At 34.6% G+C, this 25381-nt stretch overlaps 1 protein-coding gene across 5 annotated transcripts; it reads left to right on the forward strand.

The window, feature by feature from the left end:
- On the forward strand, positions 1-24906 carry LOC123316118 (V-type proton ATPase 116 kDa subunit a1). 5 transcript variants are annotated; one of them, XM_044902094.1, is made up of 15 exons: positions 1-383; positions 443-619; positions 810-938; positions 16226-16323; positions 21433-21474; positions 21915-22041; positions 22228-22404; positions 22460-22672; positions 22767-23057; positions 23138-23490; positions 23548-23675; positions 23733-23953; positions 24007-24241; positions 24304-24475; positions 24579-24906. In XM_044902094.1, exons 1-15 carry the CDS (start codon positions 267-269, stop codon positions 24682-24684), a joined length of 2586 nt encoding a protein of 861 aa, XP_044758029.1. In that variant the 5' UTR covers positions 1-266; the 3' UTR covers positions 24685-24906. The 5 variants fall into 5 exon arrangements, with proteins under 5 accessions (XP_044758029.1, XP_044758030.1, XP_044758032.1 ...); XM_044902095.1 differs by lacking the exons at positions 16226-16323; positions 21433-21474 and adding an exon at positions 4519-4631 and having other exon boundaries at positions 2-383; XM_044902097.1 differs by lacking the exons at positions 16226-16323; positions 21433-21474 and adding an exon at positions 4546-4631 and having other exon boundaries at positions 2-383.
- The last annotated feature ends 475 nt before the right edge of the window (positions 24907-25381 follow it).

The following is a 25381-nucleotide window of genomic DNA, read 5'->3' on the forward strand; positions in this document are numbered from 1 at the left end:
TAGTCTAGTGTCGCAACTTCTAGTCCATTTAACATTGTGCGAGTTCAACACATATTCGATTTCCTCTCCAGTTTCCACCTCCAGTATTTGTCATTTGTGACATTTGAATTCCAGTTTCAAGTTCCCTATTAAAGGATTTCCTCCGTTAGCGAGATACAGGCTGTTATTGTCAAAAGACATGACACTCGAACAGTGAATTAATAGAAGAAGCAAATCTACATCAAGATATTTTTTTAATTTCATCGTTAGTGAGTAAATCTTCCAAAATGGGGTCTCTTTTCAGAAGTGCCGAAATGACTTTGTGTCAGTTGTTTTTGCAAAGTGAAGCTGCTTATGCTTGTGTTTCGGAACTGGGTGAACTTGGTTTAGTGCAGTTTAGAGATGTGAGTTAAAAATCCTGGACAATCGTTGAGTCCCATTCATGAAAATTCCTTCCCTCTAGCTCAACCCAGACGTTAACGTTTTTCAAAGGAAATTCGTTAACGAAGTCCGCCGCTGCGATGAAATGGAAAGGAAACTTCGATATCTCGAAAAGGAAATCAAAAAAGATGGAATTCCAATGTTGGATACTGGTGAAAACCCAGAAGCTCCCCAACCAAGGGAGATGATAGACTTAGAGGTCAGTGCTTTTAATATAACTTCAATCTTACTAATAGTTTAATTATCATCCCTCCTATCACGTTGAGTTTTTCTTCTCTTGATTTGAAAAATGTAGAGGGATTGATCTCACCTTGAAGGTTGTCCTAATAAATTGAGTTATATCCTATGTATTACCTCAAAAACTGTGATGCCAAAGTAACTATTTTCAGGCAACTTTTGAAAAACTCGAAAATGAGTTGAGAGAGGTGAATCAGAATGCAGAGGCTCTTAAAAGGAACTTCTTGGAACTTACTGAACTGAAACAGATTCTTCGAAAAACACAAGTGTTTTTTGATGAAGTAAGTAATTTAGGATAGTTTGCATTAATTGCATGATTGTATACATAAAGCAAACATAATTTTTGATGTCTGAAATATAAACTTCTTTCCTGCAAATGAGATTTGGGATACTGATTCTACTTCCTGATATAAAAAACCGACCCAAATGAGATATTAGCGGATATTACTTGGAATTCTTTAAACTAATTCAGAAACAGTAACCCTCATTCCAATGTGATTTTGTAAATAGTAAATGTGTGAATACAAACTTGCATTGTTAAAACCTAAGATTCAAAAAATGACTCGAGGTTTTTAGGCCCCTTTAGTTAGTTTTCCCTAATACTTCTGATTCAAGTGCTTGAAAAATTCATTTGTAGATAATAGAATTCTAACTTTATTCAAGTTTCCTTCAAAGTACTGGATGGTCCTAAAAACAGTGATGCATTCTGAAATTGTTTAGGTACAAAATAACCCTTGAAATTTCATTAATTTTTTTTTCAATATTGCTTCATCTTCCTTGTAATCCTTAAAATTGCACATACTTCTTTCAATTTCAATATCAAATAATCAATGAGCATTTTATATTTGTTTTGATGAGATGATAAAAACTTAAAGAAATAGATCCATTTTTTTTTGGTGTAAAAAAAGATTTATTATTGCAGTATGTATATGCAATATTGAGTTGATCTGTATTAATGTATTGTTTAGAGTTTAGATGATTAACATGAAATTCCTATTTTGAATTTCCCTCTCTAAGGTAATCATAATAATTCTCTACTCTGAAATTTTCCTACTAACTCTGAATATTTTTGCAAAATGAGAGAGTATTCCAGCTAGATAACATGGACAGTTATGTTGATTGGATAATTTTTTCAACTCCATAATTCTAATTATTTCAGCCTGGTTCCGCATTGCCTTCGAATTCCTTGTTTTGTGTAGTTTTTTTATGATTTCTTTATCAGTTCTACTTTTTTCCATCTTGGTGAAGGGATTCTTGCACTTTCTTCTTCATGTATGTAGTTACAACATTATGGGTTGTAGATGCAGTTGGTTGTAGATGAGTTCTGTAAAGTTCCTGATATGAAAATTGAAAATATGTATTTTCGCGAATTATTCTCCATAGGAATCAGAACTGAAAGCAAATAGCCAAACCATGTTTCCCCTTTTTCCCGTATTTCCTCCTGTTTTGTTTGAATTTTTTTCCACTTTTTTCAAATAATGGTGCAAATTACCAATATTTCATTTTCTCCTTTTTATTTTGTGGAATAATTTTCTGTATAAATGAATGAGTAGGTTCTTCCTCTGAAATTGGTATAGCAGTCTTGAAATTATCTACAAACAATTAAATGCAGACTTTCTGATTAAATTAAATTCTCATGATACTTGAGAACACACAGGAACCAAAATTCTACCTCTGACTAAGGATTTGTGATGAAAAGGATTTTCTGTTTTTAGTTTTTACTGAACATTTCCCAAGGTAAACTCTGTTGGATGAAATGTATTATTTGATCAGAACATATGCTTGACATATAACTTCTCAGTACTGTGTTGGTATCAATTTTTCTTTTGACATTTTCCAAATATTGAAGTGTTTATTTCCATTGGTGTTTTAGTTCCCTATTTTTCATAATTTTGAGTATGTTCCTTTGTCGTTACAAGGACAACGAAAACAAAAATTGAGGTGATTCGTCCAAAAAGATACCTAGTTTCTTTATCTGAATTTCTGCTTTATCCTCTTAATCTGTCTTTTATTGTTCTTTTACCCTTAGTAGTGCATAATTGCCATTCAAGAGACAAATATTATGAATTCTTTATATCCTTCATATTCACTTGTTGATGAGATATATCTTACAATATCTCGAATAATTGAAATCAGTCTTTGACTAATTCGATGAATACACCCTTTTTGTTACATTGGGTATTATGCTCTAGGTGTTTGAAGTGCCTTCCACAATTTTTTCAACTTTGCTTAATCATATAATTTCGAACATTTGAAAAGAGTGGGCTCAATTATATTCTAGGTTTGCTTGATATGTGCCACTACGCTATAAAATGAGAAATTCATTCCTTAGTGCTAAGTTGGTAAGCACTCAAGTAAATTTTCTAATCATCAAATTTTCAAATCTGCTCCTGAAGCACACCTATGCTTCGTTAAATTTGATCAAAGTGGTATTGCCTCTATGCATTCATTGAAATTTGGATAGTGAAATCATTTTTTCTTGAAATTCCCATTTATATTCAATGAACCATTTATTATATTTGTATTTATACAGGAAAGTTTTATGGTGATTCTTTGCCTGTTTTTTCTGTAATTGAGGAAAGTATTATTGAATAATATAAGTTCATTGAGCGTTAACTTCTGTACCTGTATTCAAGTTCAATTAAATTTTCGAAACTATGTAAGTAGCTTGTTGTATTAAATCACTCAATGAATTCCTCATGCTTCAACAATGAGAATATGGGTATTTCTTGTTTTTCTGAAGGAATATCGTATTAATTTGTGACCCTAAAATGTAGGCGAACATTCCGATGAGTAAGCTGATTTTGTATTATGATTCAAATTGCAATGTTTGCATAGACTGTGAGGAGATTATGTCATCTGTATTCAGAAAGTTAATCACAACTACTCTCCAACGGTTCCAAATTAATTGTGCTTAATCAATGTGGCTTAACTTCATGACGTTTCTTGATTGGAAATTCCTTTTTCATTACTTGGACGCTGTTCTTTTAACACCTACTCTTTCATTATTGCAACTTTATCAGATGATCACAGCTAACACTTTATTTCTGGTTTTTATTATTTCATTTTGATCGCGTCGAAGCTAATTTTTTTTGTTTAACTTTTATTTGTAAGTTAAGTAAATCCTAGCCTATCCTATGTACTCACCCATTACCAGTTCCCAACTCAGTAGTTTTCAAAATAGGTACCTCCGAACTTCTGAAACAATATTATCGACAAAATAGGTCGTTGTTTGTTAATAGGGCGATTCCAAAGTAACATACATGTCATTTTTGTTTTAATATCTCAAATACCTCTTCACAAAGGATCAATATGTATAAATTTATTGGAAATTGTATCAAAATACATATCCTACTTGTTTATAATGAGCGCTGCCGTGCATTGCGACTTTTAATTTTTTTCAATTATCTATTAGAATGTCTTTGATTATTTGTTTTTGCATGGTTATCTGATTATTGTTGCGGGTTTTATTTAAATTTCTTCTCAAATTTTTTAATATTAGTCAGTACAGAGTATTAAGTTTTTTCTGAATTTTTTTCTTTAGTTATTCAATCTTCTTCTAACTTGTAGGTTACTAGTTTTTACTTTAGATATCAGTTTATATCGATTCGATCCGAATTGTCAGGAGTACATTCTGCGGGGTAGTAATTTTCCATGCCTGCTACTAACCACTAACTGCGGAACGGACAAACTTACCGTTGCTTCATCCTTTAACTTGCGTTTTGTGACGTATTTGTTGTCGTCATCGTTGTGCATTGACTTAAAAAGCCCGTAACATGGGAAAAAAGATTTGGAGCCGGTTTTGGGTGGGTAGATGGAGATTAGCTTAGGTGTGTTCAGTTGGAGGCAATGTGTTACTAGGCTGAACGTGGCGCATCTGCCCATCAGATGGCCGACCCAACCAGGGAGGAGGAACAGGTCACGCTGCTCGGGGAGGAGGGTCTCAGGGCAGGCGGTCAGGCCCTCAAATTAGGGTAATTCAACAAACACACATTCTGTTTAAAAAGCTTTTTCGAAGTTTTTTTCATTCGTCTCTCATCATTGTGCAGGATGTTGTGATACTGTCGATTCTGATGCCTAGATTTACTGTAGGATGGTAATATTTTGAACAATTTGAGTGGCTCAAATAATTAAAACCTCGAGGCTCAGTTGATTATCAATGTTTTTGTTTTTCTGCTGTGAAATTCTGTGAACAATATTTGTTTTTCAATATTCATCTCTTCATCATTGATATGACAATCCACAGAATAGCATAGTTCATTGTGTGTGTGTGCAACTAGTTTAATTCACATAGACAGTTCATTTTATCAAAAAATTGACAAATGAGGTTTTATGTTTGAGGTTACTAACTTGTACCTACATGGGGTTCTATTTTTGAAGAATGCACATGAAAAATTGGCTTATGACGCGTAAACTGTTCAATCTTGATGAATGGGTAAACCATGTAATCCTTAGGATAACCTGGTAAACCAGGTAATACCCAGGAGCTTGGGTAGAGCCCAAAGCATAAGTGCCCGTTAACTATGAAAGTACGCCGTAATTCGAACGCTTATCAAAGTAAAACGCAAAGTTGAAGTATAGGGTTTTACATGAAGGTGTTTACAATGCGAAACATAATGTTTTCGTTTAATGGCTTCGTATCTCATACGCAACTCAAACATAACTTTCAAAATCTAGTGGTATTTTAGGGATATTTGAAGCCGAACAGTTATTTTCTTCTCTTACTATAATTGAAATTTTCAAATTTGCAAAAATTCTTTGAATCTGAATACCGATTATTAATTGAATTATATTTTATAGGTGAAATAACCTATAACTAACCTAACATAACCTATTTATATTTGAGTTTGAAAGAATCCCTTGTCGTTTTTAATAATTTTAGTTGCAATGTTTTTTGCATGCTTCTTTTTAATAAGATTAAAAGTAATATCGACATAATTCAAATATTTCGATAGAGTTTACTTTTATTCGTTTAAACATGAAAAAATATTTGACATTTTTTAAAATTTTGATATTTCTTGGGGAAAAGTTACGTTCAATTTACGTTTGCAACAAATAACGACAACATTCCGTTTACGACAACTCTTCGGCTTACGTTCTTTGTGAATGGGCACTAACTCGAACACAGATATAGCAACAAGTAAAAAAAAAGGCATTATTATCAATGTGAAACAGTTCTGGGCTGAAGTTGAGACAAAATCGCAACATCTGAATCAACAACTCCATCGACCCACGACTCTATAGCATCCACGACGTTTTGGCGACGACATCAACTTTTTAATCGTTACTAAAAGCATCTTTTCCCATCTTCCACCCACATTAATAATGACGAGTTTCGTCGCGCACAAAACGAACGTGATGCTTTGAAGGGTCGGAGTACTAAGGGTTTTGCCTAGTAGGCTATTGGACAAGAGAAAAATGTTAAACGTTGTTCTTCCAGCACTATTTCTTCAAGGCTGACACGGTGAATTACCGGACTACTTTGAGGCAAGCAGTCTCTCTCTCTCTCTGTTGTAAAATAAAATTGGCTATTTTCCAGAAGGCTGTTTTAGGCGACACGCCGCCATAAATATCTTCAATTGTTTTTGTTTCGCGTTTTCAGCACGTGAACATTATTGGCTTTTCATGCAGTTCAGGCAAAGGCAGATAGAAAACGGGCGTCTTATCTTAGTATACAGAGTGAGTATTTTGTAGAAAAATGCTCGAACAGGCCAATTTTTATTACGAATTGAGCAATTTTCTATGTATAACTTAGGAGAGTGTCATGCACCCTCTACGAGACGTTGAGGGTGTTTTTTTTAATGGCAACCCTAACCTTTCGTACCAGGAATGGATAGTTCTTCTGTTGCTGGGGATGATTTGTCATTGGTGGCGTTTTTATCAACCCTTTTTATTATAGGTATGAAATGGTTGATCTTATTGAATTCGAATTCTTCCTACTTTCTCCTTTCTGCCTTCTATGCCTCGTAGAGGTTGCATGACCAACTACTCAATTATATATAAAAAGTTGCGGATTTCGAATAAAAACGAACATTTTCGAGCTATTTCACTACAAAATAGTTTATACCCAAAGTATGAATTATCTTGTGCGTTACTTATTACTCGCTCTTTATACGGTGGGGCATAGTACACCTGAAATATTTTCAAAGCAAGACTGGTTCTGGCAAGTCTTGCAATTTTACTGGAGCAGAAAATTTAGCTCTTACCGCACTATTCGAGCAGTAACGCGATCCAAACGCAAGGGATCCTTTAAAACGAATTTATTCCCGATTTTGCAATGATGAGCTCAGTTGATGAAGTAGATTGCTGCTTAAATCGGGGCAAATCTTTCACCACATCTCCACTGCTTTTGCATTCATTGTACATACCACTCATAACTGTTGTTGATAAAATCGATTCTTTGTATGCTTTATTTTGGCTTACCCGAAATTCCGTTTGCAATGAAAGGTTTAAGACAGATTGGTGTTGGTTATTTTTGCCCGCAGTCAACTATGAAAGTTGAGATGAACAGAACAGAACAAACTAACAGCGAATTCCATTGGTAGAACAAGTGCTGCACTCCTGCACTAGATCACAGAACCGCGAATATAGATTAGGATTTTTTGAAATTATTGTTTTGTTTTTATAGTATGCACCAGTTTAACTGATGGGGAATTTTTATAATAACGAATTCCTCCAGTAAATCAAACCTTAGATCTTCTGGAATAATGTAGTGACATCAAAATATGCACTCAGTGCAGTTCTGTCAATGGAATGACAGATGACGCTTGAACTCCTCAAGACTATAGAGGACAGTTGTGGCAACTTGCCGACAAAAAAAAGATTCTTTAGGGTTGCCAGTCCGCTTAACTCCGGGAATTTACGATCACAAATCAAAGTTGACCCTTCTGTTCGTTCTGCGTACATTCTCCTTCAATTGAAAATATTTCAGGTGGACTATATGTGCGGTATCCTGTAGGCACAAAACTTTACAGGAAGTTTTCATATGATGGGGTGTATTTAATTCGGTAGAAGTCTTCTTAGTTTTAATTATTTACCGTGATTCATTGTCACGCGATGTTTAACTTGAAGTATGTGTTCACAAATGTTATCTGTAAAAAACATGGTACCGAAAAAAAATTACAGCTATATTCATTAATAATTCAGTAGGTGCCATCTCATCCGTTTTTCCTTTAGGAGTATCATTATTGTTAAAACTCTACATTTGGGAAAGTTAATAATGTTCAGTCATTACAACGGTTTGTCGCCCAAGATAGCTTGATTGAATAATTTATTAACCCGGCTAAAAATTTCGTGCGTGTCTAGTGTCGTTCCATAATACTCTCTCCATTATCTCGAACTATCGAAAGATAATCTTAACCAAAAAGTCACTAAAACGTTTAATAACCGATGAAAGACTTTTTTCACCCACTAACTTGTATAATTCTGTATCGATTAAGTAAACTTTGTACGATAAAGATGAATTTTTCAGCATGTTTTGAAGAATTCTGATTTCAGAATGCTGTTAATTTTTTCCCTATTTCATATTGAATAAAATTTTTTAATTTTGTTATCGGAATGTACTTTTTGGTCGAGAGTCTATAAGGAATCATTGGAACAGTTTCATCTTTAGTTTGGAGTTTTTAGTAACAATTCTAACAAATTAATAGTTTGTTATGTAGTACTTCGCGCTGACTGATTAGTCGGCCATACACACACAACACAGCATGCAAATTTTAGGACGGGTAAGGATTTCACACTTGCCAAATGACAACACGCCACGACAAACTGTACGAAAAAACGTGTGTGTATGGCCAGCTATTGCTTGAGTTTGCAAGGAGATATAGGGCTTTAATCATCAAGCGATTTGTTTCTCTAGAAATAGAAATACTAGATATCAAATGAAACCATCGAAAATGAAGAACAGTAATAATATATTGCTGATTACCTCAATAAAAAAAATACACAATGATCATACTCATATATAGCAATATTAAGTGAAAAAGTGAAATAAAAAACATACTCTTTGAAACAAAAACATTTATTTCGAAGTACATCGAATGGATAAAATTTAATCAGGGCCACTTTCCTTACCCAACAAGAAGAAGGTGTCAAATTTGGCATATGTCCTTTTACAATCTATAAAGAATTATTTCATTGAACTGCAATGTTGGAAAAAATGGTACACCTGGATTGAAAAATTAATGAATTAATTAAATGATGAATCCCGTTTTCTGTTTTAAAAATGTATTTCTAAAAGGTAGATCTTTGGGATTCAAACTCAATCGAGTTTGATTTCGATTTTTTGAATAAGGTCAGAAGGAAGATTGAACGAGAAAACGAATTATTCCAGATTTTTCCTGTAAGGTTTTCCGCAACTGTGCACGAAGTTCTTCATTATTCTACATAAATGAAATGAGTGTTTAAGTCCCCCTTTTTTGAAAGATGTCCAATCCGTAGGAGACGGTCGTGTAATATTTTCTTTTTCCATATCACAGACATTAATTTGTATCTCTAAAAATAACCACCACTGGTAATGTTATGTAACGTTCATTCGATTCATTTGTTTGAAAATTGTTATTACCCATTATTCTATGGTGTTTTTCATTGAACACGCGCAAAGTGGCTCATTAAAGAAAATCCTGGATGCTTTTTGTCTCGAATTAATTGATATTGAAAGGAAAGGTTTATATTTCAATCGAATCGACAGGACTATATAGGATCACGGAAATGATAATCATTCTATTCACTCTGATATAAAAAGTTTCATAGGATTATCTATTGTAATTCTAATGAATTAATTATGTAGTTTAATGAAAACAATCATATCGGCAATGAGGAATATTGAAATGATAAAAACTCACTGTCCCCTAGTTCAATATTTCCAATGATTCTTTTTCAAACGGTATAGTTCTTTTGTACCAAGAAATGGTGTGTAGATGTAGTTGTTGTTTAAATTTGCCAGATGAATTTGACCTTCTGCTTCTTGGAACGAGTTTGAGTTTGTACTTCTCTTGTGAAGGACTCTAATTTGGTGAAAATTGCCATTGTAGTAGGAAAACCCCATCTTCAACAAGCTATTCTTACACTATCAACAAGAAAAACCAGAGATGATTGGGTTTTGATTGTAACAAGTTAGTTGGTATTGATCTATCAGATTATAAATGAGACATCACCAACGCCTCATGGGTGCTAGAATTCTTTTCGCAAGAATTTCAACAGGAGTCATTTCTTGGAAACGATGAATGTAATACTTTCTCCTGAAAATTCAATATAGTTAATTGCTGAACCCGGTCGACAACTTGTACAAAATCACCCTCTTGAGTCATTCACTCGCAGAAAATAATGCGAATTCGTTAAGCCAATCGAAGGCAGGATACAGGCATCTTCTGTTTGGATAAGATAACGTATGAAGCAGACTAACAGCTATAGTAATTAGTAGTTAACTAGCCCATCGTAATGTTGATTCAAAATTGGATTTTAGCTACTGAAGTCGTCCAAGGCATTTCATTTATAGACTAACTTCACGACTTACATTGTTTCGAACAATTACACCTTTTAAGGCAGATATTCTAGATTAAAGGAGGCTGATATAGGATATAATTTAAAATAATGTGATAATCTGTATTGCTTAACAATTGATAGCTTCCTTCAAGAATCAGCCACCTCAACATGAATTTTCATGCTTTTATTATACTATCACTATACCGGGTGTCCCAGAGCTTTTAGGCCAGCAGATATCTCAGTTACCTGCGGAAAAAAAAAAATTGAAAAAAATACTTGTCGTAGGAGACCATACGCTCTTTCATGCAGCATAGCAAAATCCACCCCCTGACAAACAACCCCCGAGAAACCACCCCTAACTTTTGTTTTTCAAATGGCACCCCCATGTTTGTTTGGCTTCAACTGACAGCTCTTTTTAATTCTCAATCAATGATATATCATAATATGTAGTTGTAAAGATAGTCACTCGATAAAATTGAATTCGTTAGTGGGTACTGTTAATTGGACTGATCGAATTAGTCCACATTGTAGAGACAAGAAAAAGTGGATGTTGAAAAAAAAGAGTCAATGAAATGTTAGAACTTTTTGTTTATTATAATTTATGTTATAAAACATTTTCTTTAGTATAATGTTGCAGTAACAATACAGCTGAGCGTATAAATTCGTATTTCATTTGTATTTTTATTTTCCATAATTCTGCATGCCATTCTAGCTACCATGATACATCATTGAATGAGAAATGAAAAAAACTGTAAGTTGAAGCACAACAAACATGGGGGTGCCATTTGAAAAACAAAAGTTAGGGGTGGTTTCTCGGGGGTTGTTTGTCAGGGGGTGGATTTTGCTATGCTGCATGAAAGAGTGTATGGTCTCCTACGACAAGTATTTTTTTCAATTTTTTTTTTTCCGCAGGTAACCGAGATATTTGCTGGCCTAAAAGCTCTGGGACACCCGGTATTTATAGTTCATATTATAAATATTTCAGAAATTTTATCTCATCGATTTCCGGCATAAAAAAATTAAGTCGATTGGTTTTATTTGATTATTTTCATGTATTTCAGTCTACATTATTTTATCTAGAGCACCATTAAGTTATGATAATTATTTTTTATTGACCGGAATTATGTTGAACTAATTATCTTGTAGTACATCACAATGGAGCCAATATAAAAGAAGGTGTAAGCCCTCTATCTACTCTTGGAAACTCAATAGTGTTCCTTTCAAAAGGCGCCTTAAATGTTGTCGTATAAGTTATTCGAAAAACTGAACTAACGTTGAGCTTTTGAAAGAATCACCTGAGGTAATTCGACTGCTTGATAAGGATGAAGCATCCGCTTAGATTTGACTTTCGATATTTATTTTTTCGTTTTGATCATACTGGACTTGGCATTTGGGCTTTCAGTGTTTTGGGTAATGTACAAAATGGTTTTTGTGTTTGTATCAGTTTATTACTGTGGATTCGCTTGGTTTATATTAACAATGAAGATAACCTGCATTTTTTTATGTATAGATAGCACTTTGTCATGGACTCATTCGAAGTCCGTTAGCGTCAAAGCTTTCTCTATATTTGGGTCTTGATCATAGTCTGATCGAATGTCGTTACTCGAATTTCATTTGATTTCGGAATGTGAAACGAATATGCAGAGAATTGTTTGGTTTCTGTAGAAATATTTATGTCATACTAGTTAGGTTAGGTTGAATAGATTGCTGGTTTCTTTTGAAATCCCAGAAATATGTTTGATAGTGAGCAGGCGTTTATAATAATAATAATAAAGGAATCTGTGGCTTTACTGGTATTATAACCTATAATACATTCAGATTTATGGACCAATTTGTTGGAATTTGCCTTCAGTTCAACGTCAAATCACTCGAACTTAGAAAAAGTTGCAAGCTGGTTCGAGTCTCCCCAGCTTCATGTTGAGGAGCAATGTGCCTGATAGCCTGGAATTGGCGCCTCACAAGATGAACAAGTTGTAGATGGCGCCAAGATCAGTTCCAAAAAATTTACGGCATTTGTAAATGGCCCAAAGTAGAATTGGCACAAATTGCTATTTCAATTTTTGGATATTCAGCACAAAAAGTTATGGAATTCGATTCTACAGATGCTCCATCGATAACAAGTATTGTGTTAAAACTGTTTCAGCCCACATTATCGCATTTTTTTGCTCATGAATTCCGCCGACACTCTCAAATTGAAGAGTAAAGGTACACAATTATTTCTGAATTGATAAAAAAGTTTCAAGCACTTCAGCCTCAAGTACATAATTCATAGTCGATGAATCTTAACTTCAGAATTTTTCAATATTTTTTTTTTAATTCAAGGCTGTTGATTCTTGGCATTTGATCGTGTTTAATATCCTCGTGTTTGATATCCTCGTGTTTGATATCCTCGTGTCGATTTTCATCATTTTTAGAACGGATTTTGATGGGCGACAACAATCCGTGACTCAATCGTCTACAGAAATCCGTATTGTCCTCAAATATAAATGTTTTTACGGCGTTTATTATGTTTCAGTCGCGGCACGAACATTTGAAAAAATCACTAAGCGAATGGAGGTAAATACGATTATTTACGATTGCCAACCTCGTAAAGTTTAATCCGAAGCGACGTGTGAATATTTAGAACGAGGTGGAGAAAATTATTCGTTGGGAAATTACGTTTCGAGAGATTGGTGACCAATTCCTGTTGAATAATTGTTCAACGGGACATTTATCGGTCCCTCTGCGATTTTATATTTTTGTTGGTCTACGAAACGGTAATCTGTCTTTTTTTTTGACAGTTTTGCAAATATGACATGACATTTAAACATAAAGTAACTTGAATGGGATCGCTCAGTATCTCACAAAATGGTTCACAAAAAATTCGTTTGTACATGAAACAGTTTTTAATACTAATACGGTTAGAGTAAAAGAAATAAGTTTATGATTTGTTTGTAATATTTTCAATTAATTTGAAGAATATACAAAGGTGAAAAAAAATTGCTGAAACAGAGCATAGTGTTTCTTAAGGCGAACTGCGAAGGCTGTAGGCCCAAGCTCGGTGGAACGGCGAATGGAAAGGGCCGTAGGCCCGAACTCGGTCGAAAAGCGAATCAGGTCAATCTACCTATTAGTGATATCTACGGACTTACTAGTAAACTCAAATAAACTAATTATTGAAATAATAACTAAGAATTATGAAAGATGAATATAGAAAATGTCAAATAAACTAATTATTGAAATAATAACTAAGAATTATGACAGATGAATATAGAAACATGTCACTGGGTGTTTATAACCTCCCATTCGAGTTCAGAATTAGGAAGATGGCAATCTTTCATCTTTTCAATCTTAACTGAGAATTAATTAAGTATTCCATGCAAGTGAACATAAGCCATTTTTTTTTTACCACCGCTAAATTAGAAGCAATCGATATGGATAATGAAGATATGATCATAATGATGGGTTTCTTATTGAAATTGACGCAACATTTGATGAATAAACATGCCCGTAGAAATCAGAATTGTAGATCAATTATTTTCTTTCGAAATAATTGATTCACCTTTTGCATGGTCCTGTTTTATTCTACAATGGTCTATTTTTTTCTTGATATGTCTATCGGTCTATACCTACTATAGTTTTTGTTAATTTGTGTTTAATTCATATATGCGTCCAATTTGAACTTTTTGTTTTTATTTATAGTTAATCATCATTTTGATGCTTGAATCTCACTTAGTGTCAGTTACAGTGTTTTTATCCTTTACAGGCTGGCAAATTATTCTCCTTATTGTGCACTTTTGATTCCTATTTCTATATGTAATATTGCATATGAAGTGTAATAATGTATAGGAGGTTATGATTGTTATTATAAACGCCTCCTTCATTCACATATGTAGTTTTTAGTTAGAGTTTATAAATCCAACAATACCAATAACTGATCTTGGGCTGTTGCCTTTATTCCTTATTGTCCAAGTTGTTCGCGGATCATTTATGTTTAAAGTGGATTAATTCTTCATCTTCCGGTATTCGGACAAGACCAGCTCTCATTATTTTAATTATCCAAGACCGATGGCGGTGAAAGTACCAATCGGCTAGAGAGCTTCTATTTCCCAAGTGGTACGTACGCAGGGCGTTGAACTTTATGTTTGATCGATATATTCGTATATATTAGCGTTACCTAATCGATAACTGAAATCCGGAATAATTTTCGAAATAGGTTCCAATACGAAGGAAATAACATTCGTCAGTGGAAAACAAGGATCATGACGAAAATACAGATAACGGTTTTATTGTTCATCCTTGTACAACAGCGGCGTCACGCTTTATCATTGTGTGTTGTACAATTGAATAACTTCCTTATGCTGCAGAAACCTAACAATTTTCTTCTGAACGCCGTTTCGAGCTTCGAAAATCAGATTTTGATACATGGGCTATGATCAAGGTCAACGTATGTTGAATTATGAAATGTGTTGCTTATGAAAATGTACCTATAGAATGTTGTGGCTGGTTTGATATGAGCTTAAATATCAAAGTTCATTCTTTATCTCCTGTATGCGGGATCTAATTGAGTCATTGAGAGTTTTCTTTAGTGCTTGATCCATGTAGGAAATAACCAGTTAGAGATATGTGGGTATTATTCTGATTATTCAAGTTCATCGTGAATGTCAATTGATGCAGAACGGAGCTTCTGCAACGTACACCATTACCGATTTGTGATTTTCAATCGGAAAAAACTGAAAATATCTTATTCCGAGAATCGAGACGGATTTCATCATACATGTATCAGATTTATGGGTAGGTTAATGAGAATACAGGAAAAGGAACACGACCATCGTGAAATAAAACTTGTAGACCTCCACATTCTCTAGCAGTGGTGAAGATTTGTGTCGACTAATATTTCAAGTCGAAAAGGGGTTATTTCTAAATTTGTGTCGCTTTGATTGTTTGAGTCTTTCATCTCATTTTATTTTTCGTTTTCTTGTACCTACTCCAATTACGAAGATTCTTAAATGAAAGTGGATAATTTTTCTTGGTGTGATGATATCACTCATCATCAAGTATCGGCCACATCAATTCAAAGTTTTCAGAAAAATTACTCATAAATAAAGGAATAATAGAAAATAGTAGGAATACGACTCTGTCATTGATACAAGCATGTTTTAATTTTCTTAAAAAGGGTTGGCCTATACGTAACTGAAATTTCCAGATAATAAGTAGGGTTTTACCAATTCACGTGGTATAACCATATCATTATCGGGTCAATGAAGATAAAACGATCAATAAGTTATTCTGGTTGAATCGTGCATATACATATTCTGGTATACTGAATAATAGGATGATGAAATAGAATAGAGTATAGGATTAGCGACAAATTACTATTATACAGTGAATAAATTATAATAAAAAATCATTTCAAGGTGAATTCGAGCAAATGCCATTCAAACTAATACCATTCAAACTATTTCTTCCTTATCCAGGAAAAATTTCCAAAGTTAACTGCTCAATACCCGCAGTTTCATCATAGAAATAAAATATATAAATATAACCTAAAAAAGAATCCGAACTGAAGTAGATTTTGAACTAATCGATCAGCATTCGAAATTGATACAATTAATTTCCCAAATTGTTCGATTGAACCAAGAACATGAATAAACAGAACGAAATTCTTTCAGTCAGTGTTATTTTAAATACCAACCTAATTTCTGCACTTTAAATCTTATTGAATGGGCCATAACCTACATTTCGATTTTCCACAGCCCCTTGAGACAATAATTCCTGCAAAGTATAGGTCTCGGGCCCGATTCTCAAATGTCTATTGGGTCGTTTTCGCAAGTGACATCATTGGCCAATCTTGCAATGTCGCATGCGACACTAATCCAACAGACATTTGGGAATCCTGGTCCTGGTCGACATCTGAGTGCCTTCAAATCACAAAACAACTAACTGCGACATTAGGTTGAAGGTGTCGCCACTTAGGCTCTGAAGAAAACTGTCAATGAAAAACGCGCTACCTCAGCAACATTCATAAGGTACATTGTTCGAACAACATCAAGTATAAGGTGTTGGCACAACGGGTATCCTAATTGTGTTGTGTTGTGTTGAGCAGCACGAGGGGGGTATAAACCCCACTGACTCAATGACCAGGGCCCTCATAAGCGACGACTCAATCGCCCGACAAAGCACCTTAGGCCCCGTCCAACTGGGGTACGTATCACACTCCATAAGACACCCCTTCATGTTCTTCACCTCACCTGACGAAAAATGCTCGATTTGTGGCCGATACGAGACGGTTCAGCCATGGGGGCATGTTCGTAGTGCACCGTTTCGCGTTTTCCCACTTTATCGGGTAAAGCCCGGTCCACACTACTCGTGCTCGTGCTCTTGTAACTCGGGTGGCTTGCGAGTTAGGTGGACTCGAACCGAGAGACAAGCGCGCTAGCCTGACTTAGCGCTACTCTAAGGCCGAAGAGTATCAACTCTTTGCTAAGGATGTGGCGTGAAAAAAAAACTATCTCGCTTCAGTCTTTGGACAACAACGAATGTTTATTTTCCATCCCTTGTATCTATGTTTCAAGCTTTATCCTAACCCTGTTGAAACCGTTGAAAGCGGTATGCGTGAATCGGTGCATTATAAACACGAACATACCCTAATTTTGGCAGTCGAGCATGTTATTCTCCCCTGAATCCGCTTTTGGACTGTCAATGGGGAATATGAGATGCTTGAAAACCGTCTAAGAATTCGGCTACAAGATGAGGCAAATTTTCGGAATATTTTCGACGCCTTGATATCGTGACTCTGTCCTCTGATCCTTAAATTCAATTTCAAAAATATTGTTTATCCGGCATTTCACTTATTGTTATTTGCTTCTTTATATTTGTCTTTTTCTCACGCATTATACATTGTAACGATTCCATCTCAGACGCGGCTTATTGGATCTGAAATCCAATTCTGAATACAAAAAGGAATTAAGAAAACCTGTTCCAAATTTTAAAACGAATTGCAGTGCTATCAGAAACATAAAAACATCTATTTCGAATAGGTGAAAAATTACAATGTATACTGAAATCTTCCAAATTGAGCACCATCAATTTCCATTTCCATCATATGAATTACGTTTATTGATATTTGTGGGAATGTGAAATAGCGATGCATAAAAAATTCATTGGAAACAGATTGGGTTATCTGTTATTTTTCGATAAATAAAGATGTATTTTATGACTATCGATATATCATAAAGCTTAACGACGTATCTCTTGGCTTTCAATTTTATCCACGAAAACCTGAGAAAAGGTGTGAATGAATAGTTGCAAAAAATTTAATGGGTGGTTCCACGTCAAAACTTAATGTGGCATTTTTCTGTTAGCAACCAGAAAACTGACAGAAATTAAATTGAGAAGGCATTCTATGGAAACTGTATTCAAGCAGGGGCTTCTCAAAAAATAATTATATGAAAGACACCTCTTAAATTGTTCGCATTTATATTCATTTACACCCTGTATCAAATAATTTAGATAGGTAACTGAATTGAGTAGCTCAAGGCTTCAGATATTTTTTCTTGATAGAAATGTTCGAGGCATGGAAAACCATTACATATTTTCAAATGGAACCCTAGTGGTTCTGTTATCATCAAATAAACTGTTCAAGAAAATGAAACATACGCCAAATCTGAAATTCAATAAATCTTCGCGAAATTATAGTGTTTTTATAAGAGTTTTTTCTATTCGTTAAATTTACGGCGACTGAAACCGGTCATTGCAAATTTTTAGTTTTCGCAAATGGACAATGAAACCTTGGTAAGAAATACGTTGAGTGAAAAACGTGGAATATTTATTTATTATATGTTATTGAGGACAGAGACATGGAATAAGGCCGATAATGTATCTAACGTATCTAACATCATTAACCGTTAAATATTCACCAACCATTAGAAAAAAAGGCTCGTGTTGAAAATGGGGTCACCAACCTACTGAAAATATAAACCCAGTCTGCGTTAGCTCTATAAATTACACTACATTTTTATTTCACATCGCTTCGCATGGTCGATAAATCACGCTTAACGTGAACTGGTGCAAGTAATGAATGGTTTCACTTTAGGGAAATCCTATTTATGGTCAGAACTGCTTTGCATGGCTTCGTCGATGATTTTCCAGGGTAAAATCGTCATGTGATTCGATGGATTCTATCACGAGACAGATTTTAGTTCGTCTGGATAAAAAAGTTTCACGAAAACCTCATTTTCTGGCAATAAAATTGAGTGTTTTTCTTCAACCCGCTAGTTGCAACGACAATTTTCGTTTTTCGAATGACACCATGATCACCTTTGAAAGCTTACGGAAAATGTAATCCCACCATTTTTTCGGTTTTGTGGTGATCAGAATAAACGAAAGCCTCTTAAAAATTAATAGTTTCTCAACTAATAACCTGAAATTAAGACGACGAAACACAATGAGTTCCTATTGTACCTTTTGGCAATAAAATTGAATATTTTTCTCCAACCCCTTAACCGCAACCCTCAACAGCTCAGGAGAAAATGAATCATACTATAATCTTTTTTAAATTTTAGTTACAGTATATATTCTGTTGTTTTTAAAAGCATTTTCCTCATTCCTGTTGGGTAGGGTTGCGTCTAAGGGGTTGCAGAAAAATATTTCCAGAAAATAATTACAATATAATCTCAAGCAACATGTTTCATGGTTTTAATTCGGAGTTATTGGTCGAGAAACTATTGATTTTACTTTTTTCAAATGACTTGCGGTTCTTCTGATAACCACAAAAGTGAAAAAAAAAACAAAGATTATGGTGGAATTCCATTGTGAGTTATTGGACTTATGCCCAACCCTGTATAGCTACATGATCAGTCATTAAATGTTAGCTTAGAGGAATGTTTTATAATGACTGAAAAATGATGACTCAACATAATTCAGATAAAGAATTCAATTCAACTCAAATAATGGTTTACTTTATTTCTCTTGATTCAACGATAAAATAACAATTTTGATCTGTTAATTGTGAAAAATGAATATTCTCCACAACCGCGAATGATACTTCTGGAGAAATATTCGAAAAATGAAGAAAACCTCAAGAAACACAAAATTCGTTGAATAAATCCAATAATGAAAAGAAAGCTTTCAAGGAAAAGGATGTATTTTTGAGTAGAAACACATTTGAAATTTGAATGAGTTAAGATGGTGTCTTGAATTAGACGATTGCAAAAGTTGTATCTTAATGGAGGTAAAAAGAATTTAATATGTACATTGGTTTTCAAAAAAGTCTAAATTCATTTTCAAAGATGAATATGTCGAAAATAAAAGACATTGTCGAATTATAAATAAAAATAATAAAATTTACAAAATAATTTCATGAATCGATCGAGAAATTTCTATTCTCTGGGAAAATTTTCAGTTCCCGGGTTTCACTTCGATTGAAAGTAATCGAATGTGGTCAGCCCCCTATTCTATTTCAGTTACTCGCGATCTAGTAACATTGAAATTTTTATCTTTCCAAATAATTCTAATCGCTAGATCAAATTCAAATTGTGTGGGTCTATTTGAATAGACTTGGGAGCGTTCGTATGAAATCCCCCGGTTAATTTTTATTGTTTACTCAGCAAACATTTATTCAACAACATAATTACTACACGATTATTCCTATTAGTGTTAATATTTATTTTGTTGTAACGAATGTCAATGGAAAATTCAACAATGAGCTGGTATAGCCGTTTTCTGTACTGTTAAACGTTTTCGTCGTTTCGTACTATATCAATTACTGACTGACTGTAGTCAGTTATTGAAGCTATAAGATGAAAAATCATTGGAATTTCTGCATTCTTCAAGTAGGGATTAAAATTCCGCGATGATCATCATAGTTCAGGAAATTATGAATTTGGTCCTCATATTGAAACTTAAATTATAAACATCTATATAATTCAAATTATAGTCTGAAAGCAAATATTGAATCATTAGTTGTGAAGGAAGAAGTAATGAAACAACACTATTTATTCAAATTATTGAACACTATTTATTTGAATCATTGAAAGATATGCGAAGAGATAGTTGGATAAAGATAAAACTCAGCGCCCATTTGACTAATAGAACTGGCTCATAATAAGCATTGTGAGTTCAATATTCAGAATTATTATCGACATTTTTCATAAATTTTGAAAAAATAATAGTGAGAACTGTATGAAATTTTCGATGAATTCATTATACGAAATCTTTTGGCTTTGCCTATGTCCGGTAATTCAGCATGTTACATTTATTAAAATATTTTGTGTGATTGGATGATGACCAAAATATGACACTACTTTTAGAATCACAAGTCATGCAAGGCTGTTAGAGATTAATCAAAATGCCTAAAATCTAGGTAGATGAAGAGTAATATATAGAGACAAGTTGGTACTCCATTCTCGAATTGTGGTAAAACACTAACATCCATCATCTACTAACACAGTTCATCTATTCAGCTGATCAATTCTATACTAAGGACCAACAGCTGCTAGAAATATGTTAAAGTATAGGGCTTGATTTTCGTTGTATGTATTCTGTTTATGCTAAGAAACAAAGTTTGTATATTACTGAAGTTCATAAGTGATATTTTTCTCAGGTATCCGAAAGTCTATGTAGAAATCAGGAACGTAGTCTGTTTTTTTTTGGTAAATCGATGTTGCTCAAAGCAGTAGTTATTAACTTAATATTCAAATATTCACGCTTCTTGGTATTTCTAGGAAGATTTTCTTTGAATTGATAGGATGGATTGTTCAAAATGGTATTTGATAATATAAAACGTTGAATACTGTAGAATAAATTAAATCTGTTTGGTCTAGAGCAAAACTAATGGCGTTTTCGTCATTATTCATCGCCCACCCAGAAGGTTTTACTTAATTAAAGTTAATTTGATTTTGTGGTAAAATCTAGTTACGTTGGGTCACATGAAAAAAATTTGTTGCATAACGGATGCTAATGAAAATTGTTACTGGTTTGGTTCTGTTCATTTAAATTCTTTCCATAGCATCTTATATACATGTTGTAGTAATTCATCTTTTTATAACTCTTACGCCTCTGACAGTTTTGAATGTGTCAGGTTAAAGCAAAATATAAAATAATGAGATTTTTTTAGGGCTACTTGTTTTTGTCATCTTCCTGCCTATACAAATTTCAATCAGTGCTCGTAATATACAAACGTCTTTTCATAACATAATTTGAGTATCCACGAACTATTTTGAGCCTTATACCTACTACGCCAGCCGCTGGTTCCTGTTTTTTTTTTACTATAAGTTTAGATTCATTACCGGATATTTTCTTGTTCTCGCACAGTTTTCCGGAAAAACATTTCGACCCGGAGGAGTTCCTGCCATGGTCAGTAATTTTTTTTATATGGGTACAACCAAACTGTAGTTGCTATCTTTGTTTTTGATCCGTGCTGAATCGCAAATAACGTAGTTGCTTTCAAGCTTCATGTTTTTGACAATTTTCTGTTTGTTTTGTTTTTTTTTTTGGAACGTTATCAGTCAACTGATACCGAATGAAGTTAACTATTGTTGTGGACAAAATTCGAATATGCTGGTAAGAACAACTGAACATTTTTTCGATATCCGATTTCAGGACGGCCTTTTCAAGGATTATCTTTTACTCGTTCGAACATTTAATGGTCTGGATCTTATGAGAAATTCTTGAAAAGTGTCTCATGAAAGAGGATCTTGCTATCAGTTTGGATGAGTCGCTGAGCTGTTAACCCTTGTTTGATATGCTCTTTTTTCTTGCGAAGGATGTTTTTTAATAGAATTTTCGCAATGTAGCTTCGTCGCTGGAGTGATACTGAGGGAGAGAATACCAGCTTTTGAACGGATGTTGTGGAGGGCTTGTAGGGGAAATGTCTTCCTCAGACAGGCCGAAATAGAAACACCTTTAGAAGACCCCTCAACGGTGAGTAATATAACTTTTTTTTGAAAACTTTTTCATAGAAATAGTTAATGAACGATCTTCTTCTGACGTTGTACCACGTGGTCTAGTATTTCTGGGTCTTTGACGAACAGTACCGAAAGAGTAAACTTGATATCATAGATATCATTGGTTAACATAGAATGAATATATCGACTTCTCTATTTCTAGGGCGACCAAGTTTATAAGTCCGTGTTCATCATATTCTTCCAAGGAGACCAGCTGAAAACTCGAGTAAAAAAGATCTGTGAAGGTTTCCGTGCTACGCTTTATCCATGTCCAGAAGCCCCTACAGACCGACGTGAGATGGCAATGGGAGTCATGACAAGGATAGAGGATCTTAACACTGTATGTTCATCGTATATAGTTCGGCCTTGTATTGTTAAACTCAATTTTTCTACAGGTTTTAGGCCAAACGCAAGATCATAGGCACCGTGTTCTGGTAGCTGCTGCGAAAAACATAAAAAATTGGTTTATTAAAGTTAGGAAAATCAAAGCTATCTATCACACTCTCAACCTATTCAATCTTGATGTTACACAGAAGTGCTTGATTGCAGAATGCTGGGTGCCAGTTTTGGATTTGGAAAATATTCAGCTGGCTCTGAGGAGAGGCACAGTAAGTCAACATAACCTTATTAGCAATAGGGGCTAACTATATTTTGTTTTCTTCTTTTGCCGAACCTCATATCATCGTTTACAATATTTTTTAGGAACGCAGTGGAAGTTCAGTTCCTCCAATTCTGAACAAGATGGAAACTCCTGAAGACCCCCCGACTTACAATAACACAAACAAATTCACGAATGCTTTTCAAATACTCATCGATTCTTATGGTGTAGCTTCATACAGGGAGATGAATCCGTCTCCTTACACTATCATAACCTTCCCCTTCCTTTTTGCCGTTATGTTTGGAGATTTAGGTCATGGTGCCATCGTAACATTATTCGCTCTCTGGATGGTACTCAAGGAAAAACCACTTGCTGCTAAAAAATCTGATAACGAAGTGAGCACAAATTATATTCTTCTTCTCCCCAATTTTTCGTTTCCTGTCGATCGTTTTAATGAAAACGAATGAATTTCTAGATCTGGAACATCTTTTTTGGGGGCAGATATCTGATACTTTTGATGGGACTGTTCTCGATGTACACCGGTTTCATCTACAACGATGTTTTCTCCAAATCTTTCAACGTTTTTGGATCTCATTGGCAGACTGTTAATTTGACTAAAAGTAATGTTCATAGTTTGCCAAGTGAAATAATGCTTGATCCAGCAACTAATGAGTATATGGGTACACCATATCCCATTGGTATGGATCCTATATGGCAGTTGGCACAGAACAAAATCATTTTCCAAAACTCATTCAAGATGAAAATATCCATCATTCTTGGAATCACACATATGTTGTTTGGAGTTACTATCAGCTTATTCAACATGAAGTGAGTACGACAGTAGAAGGAGACACAGATTGGATTTTCATAATGTTTATTTTGTAGGTATTTCAACCAGACAATGAATATCCTCTTCGATTTCATACCCCAGGTTATTTTCTTGTCGTTCCTGTTTCTTTACATGTGCGTAATGATGTTCATCAAATGGCTTGAATACTACGCCACTAATGATCGTAAGATATCACCGATGTTTGTTTAGGTTCATTTTAACAAAAATTTATTTCCCACAGCCGCGGATTTCCAGTATGGTACCAGATGTGCACCTTCAATTTTGATTACTTTCATCAACATGGTGCTCCAAAAAGAAAGTCCAGTAGAAGAAGGCTGTAGTACAGAAATGTACCCTGGTCAGATGATCATCCAGAAGTTTTTGTTTGTCTGTGCTTTATTGTGTGTCCCATGGATGTTGTTGGCTAAGCCCATCTACATAATGAGGCAGCGTAAACAAAAGGTGAGAAAAAATATACTGTGTTGTCAAAAAAAATTTCTCCTTCAATATTTAAGGAACTACATCATCAAATCACCACGCCACGTGAAAATGGGGATGCTGAAGCTATGCATAATAACACTTCATCCCCACCTGCACAACACGGAGGTCATGGGGGTCACGGAGAAGAAGATAGTGGCACTGGTGACCTTTTCATCCGCCAAGCCATTCATACTATTGAATATGTCTTAGGATCCGTATCCCACACCGCTTCCTACCTTCGGTTGTGGGCTTTGTCACTCGCTCATGCGCGTAAGTTTGGCATAATCGGAAGTCGATCTCCGAGATTAATGTAACTTTGAAATAATTTTCAGAATTATCCGAGGTGTTGTGGACCATGGTGCTCAGTAAGGGCCTTGCTTTGGATGACTGGGTTGGCGGAATAGCTCTCTACCTCATTTTCGCGTTTTGGGGTACTCTAACAATCGGTATTTTAGTACTGATGGAAGGATTGTCTGCTTTCCTGCACACATTGCGTTTACATTGGTGAGTTGGTTATGAAACTGATACGATTGATCACGTGTTGACTAGTTTTCCGAAATTTTTTTTTGTCAAATGAGAGGTTCTGATGATGATGAATTATTTGCAGGGTGGAATTCCAGAGCAAATTCTATGAAGGTGCCGGATATGCGTTCCAGCCATTCGCTTTTGAAGCTATCTTAGATACAGGAAGTACCGGCCCCATCGAGGACTGAGTCAACTCTCGAATAGACTAATTATCATCTAACTATTTATCCGTACTTAATTACCTCGAAAACATGATTGATGTTCAAAATAATATTCATCTCTCAATGTTGAATTGTTAGTAAATATATTAGAAGTGGAAATAGCCCTCAACCAGTCCTATATAATCAATTGTTCAAAAAAAAAAAATTGTAACTTGTGCATGCTGTTTGTGGAATAAAGAGAATAGATTATTCGGTTGTTTTTCTGAAAACTATCTAACCTCATAGCCTGGTGAAACTACAGAAAAGTAAAGTAGTAAAGAAGTAGAAAGAAAGTAAAGTAAAGAAGTAAAGAAAGAGTTAAAGTAAATATACCTACTAAAAACAGGAGTGCAGTCTTTTCAACTATTACACCTTCAATATGCAAAATAAAATTAGTTGAGTGCCTATAGAAGAACAAATTGCACAGGCATATCTATAGAAATATGCTGCAGTCCCAAAGCCTGTGGAGGCTAAAGAACGATGCCGAAATGGATTGGAAAATATCCAAAAATTTACTAATGTCCGGTGAACGAAATGTTCGATGTCTAGCCTACTTAAAATTGGGTCACAACAGGTAGCTTGCTTTTTCTAGAGAAATGATTATAACTCTAATATCCTTACAGCTTTTTTCTTGCATAAATTATATGGGTATATCAAATCTTCTATGATCTGATGACTAGATGTT

The sequence above is a fragment of the Coccinella septempunctata genome, chromosome 6, assembly GCF_907165205.1.
Source record: "Coccinella septempunctata chromosome 6, icCocSept1.1, whole genome shotgun sequence".
NCBI classification, from domain to species: Eukaryota; Metazoa; Arthropoda; class Insecta; order Coleoptera; family Coccinellidae; genus Coccinella; species Coccinella septempunctata.

Bases quoted from the DNA above. Each gene is read 5' to 3' on its own strand.
- LOC123316118 (XM_044902094.1), top strand. From the start codon at position 267: ATGGGGTCTCTTTTCAGAAGTGCCGAAATGACTTTGTGTCAGTTGTTT. The intron at 22,673-22,766 runs GTAAGTCAACAT...AATATTTTTTAG, and splicing joins TGGCTCTGAGGAGAGGCACA to GAACGCAGTGGAAGTTCAGT. The intron at 24,476-24,578 runs GTGAGTTGGTTA...AATTATTTGCAG, and splicing joins CACACATTGCGTTTACATTG to GGTGGAATTCCAGAGCAAAT.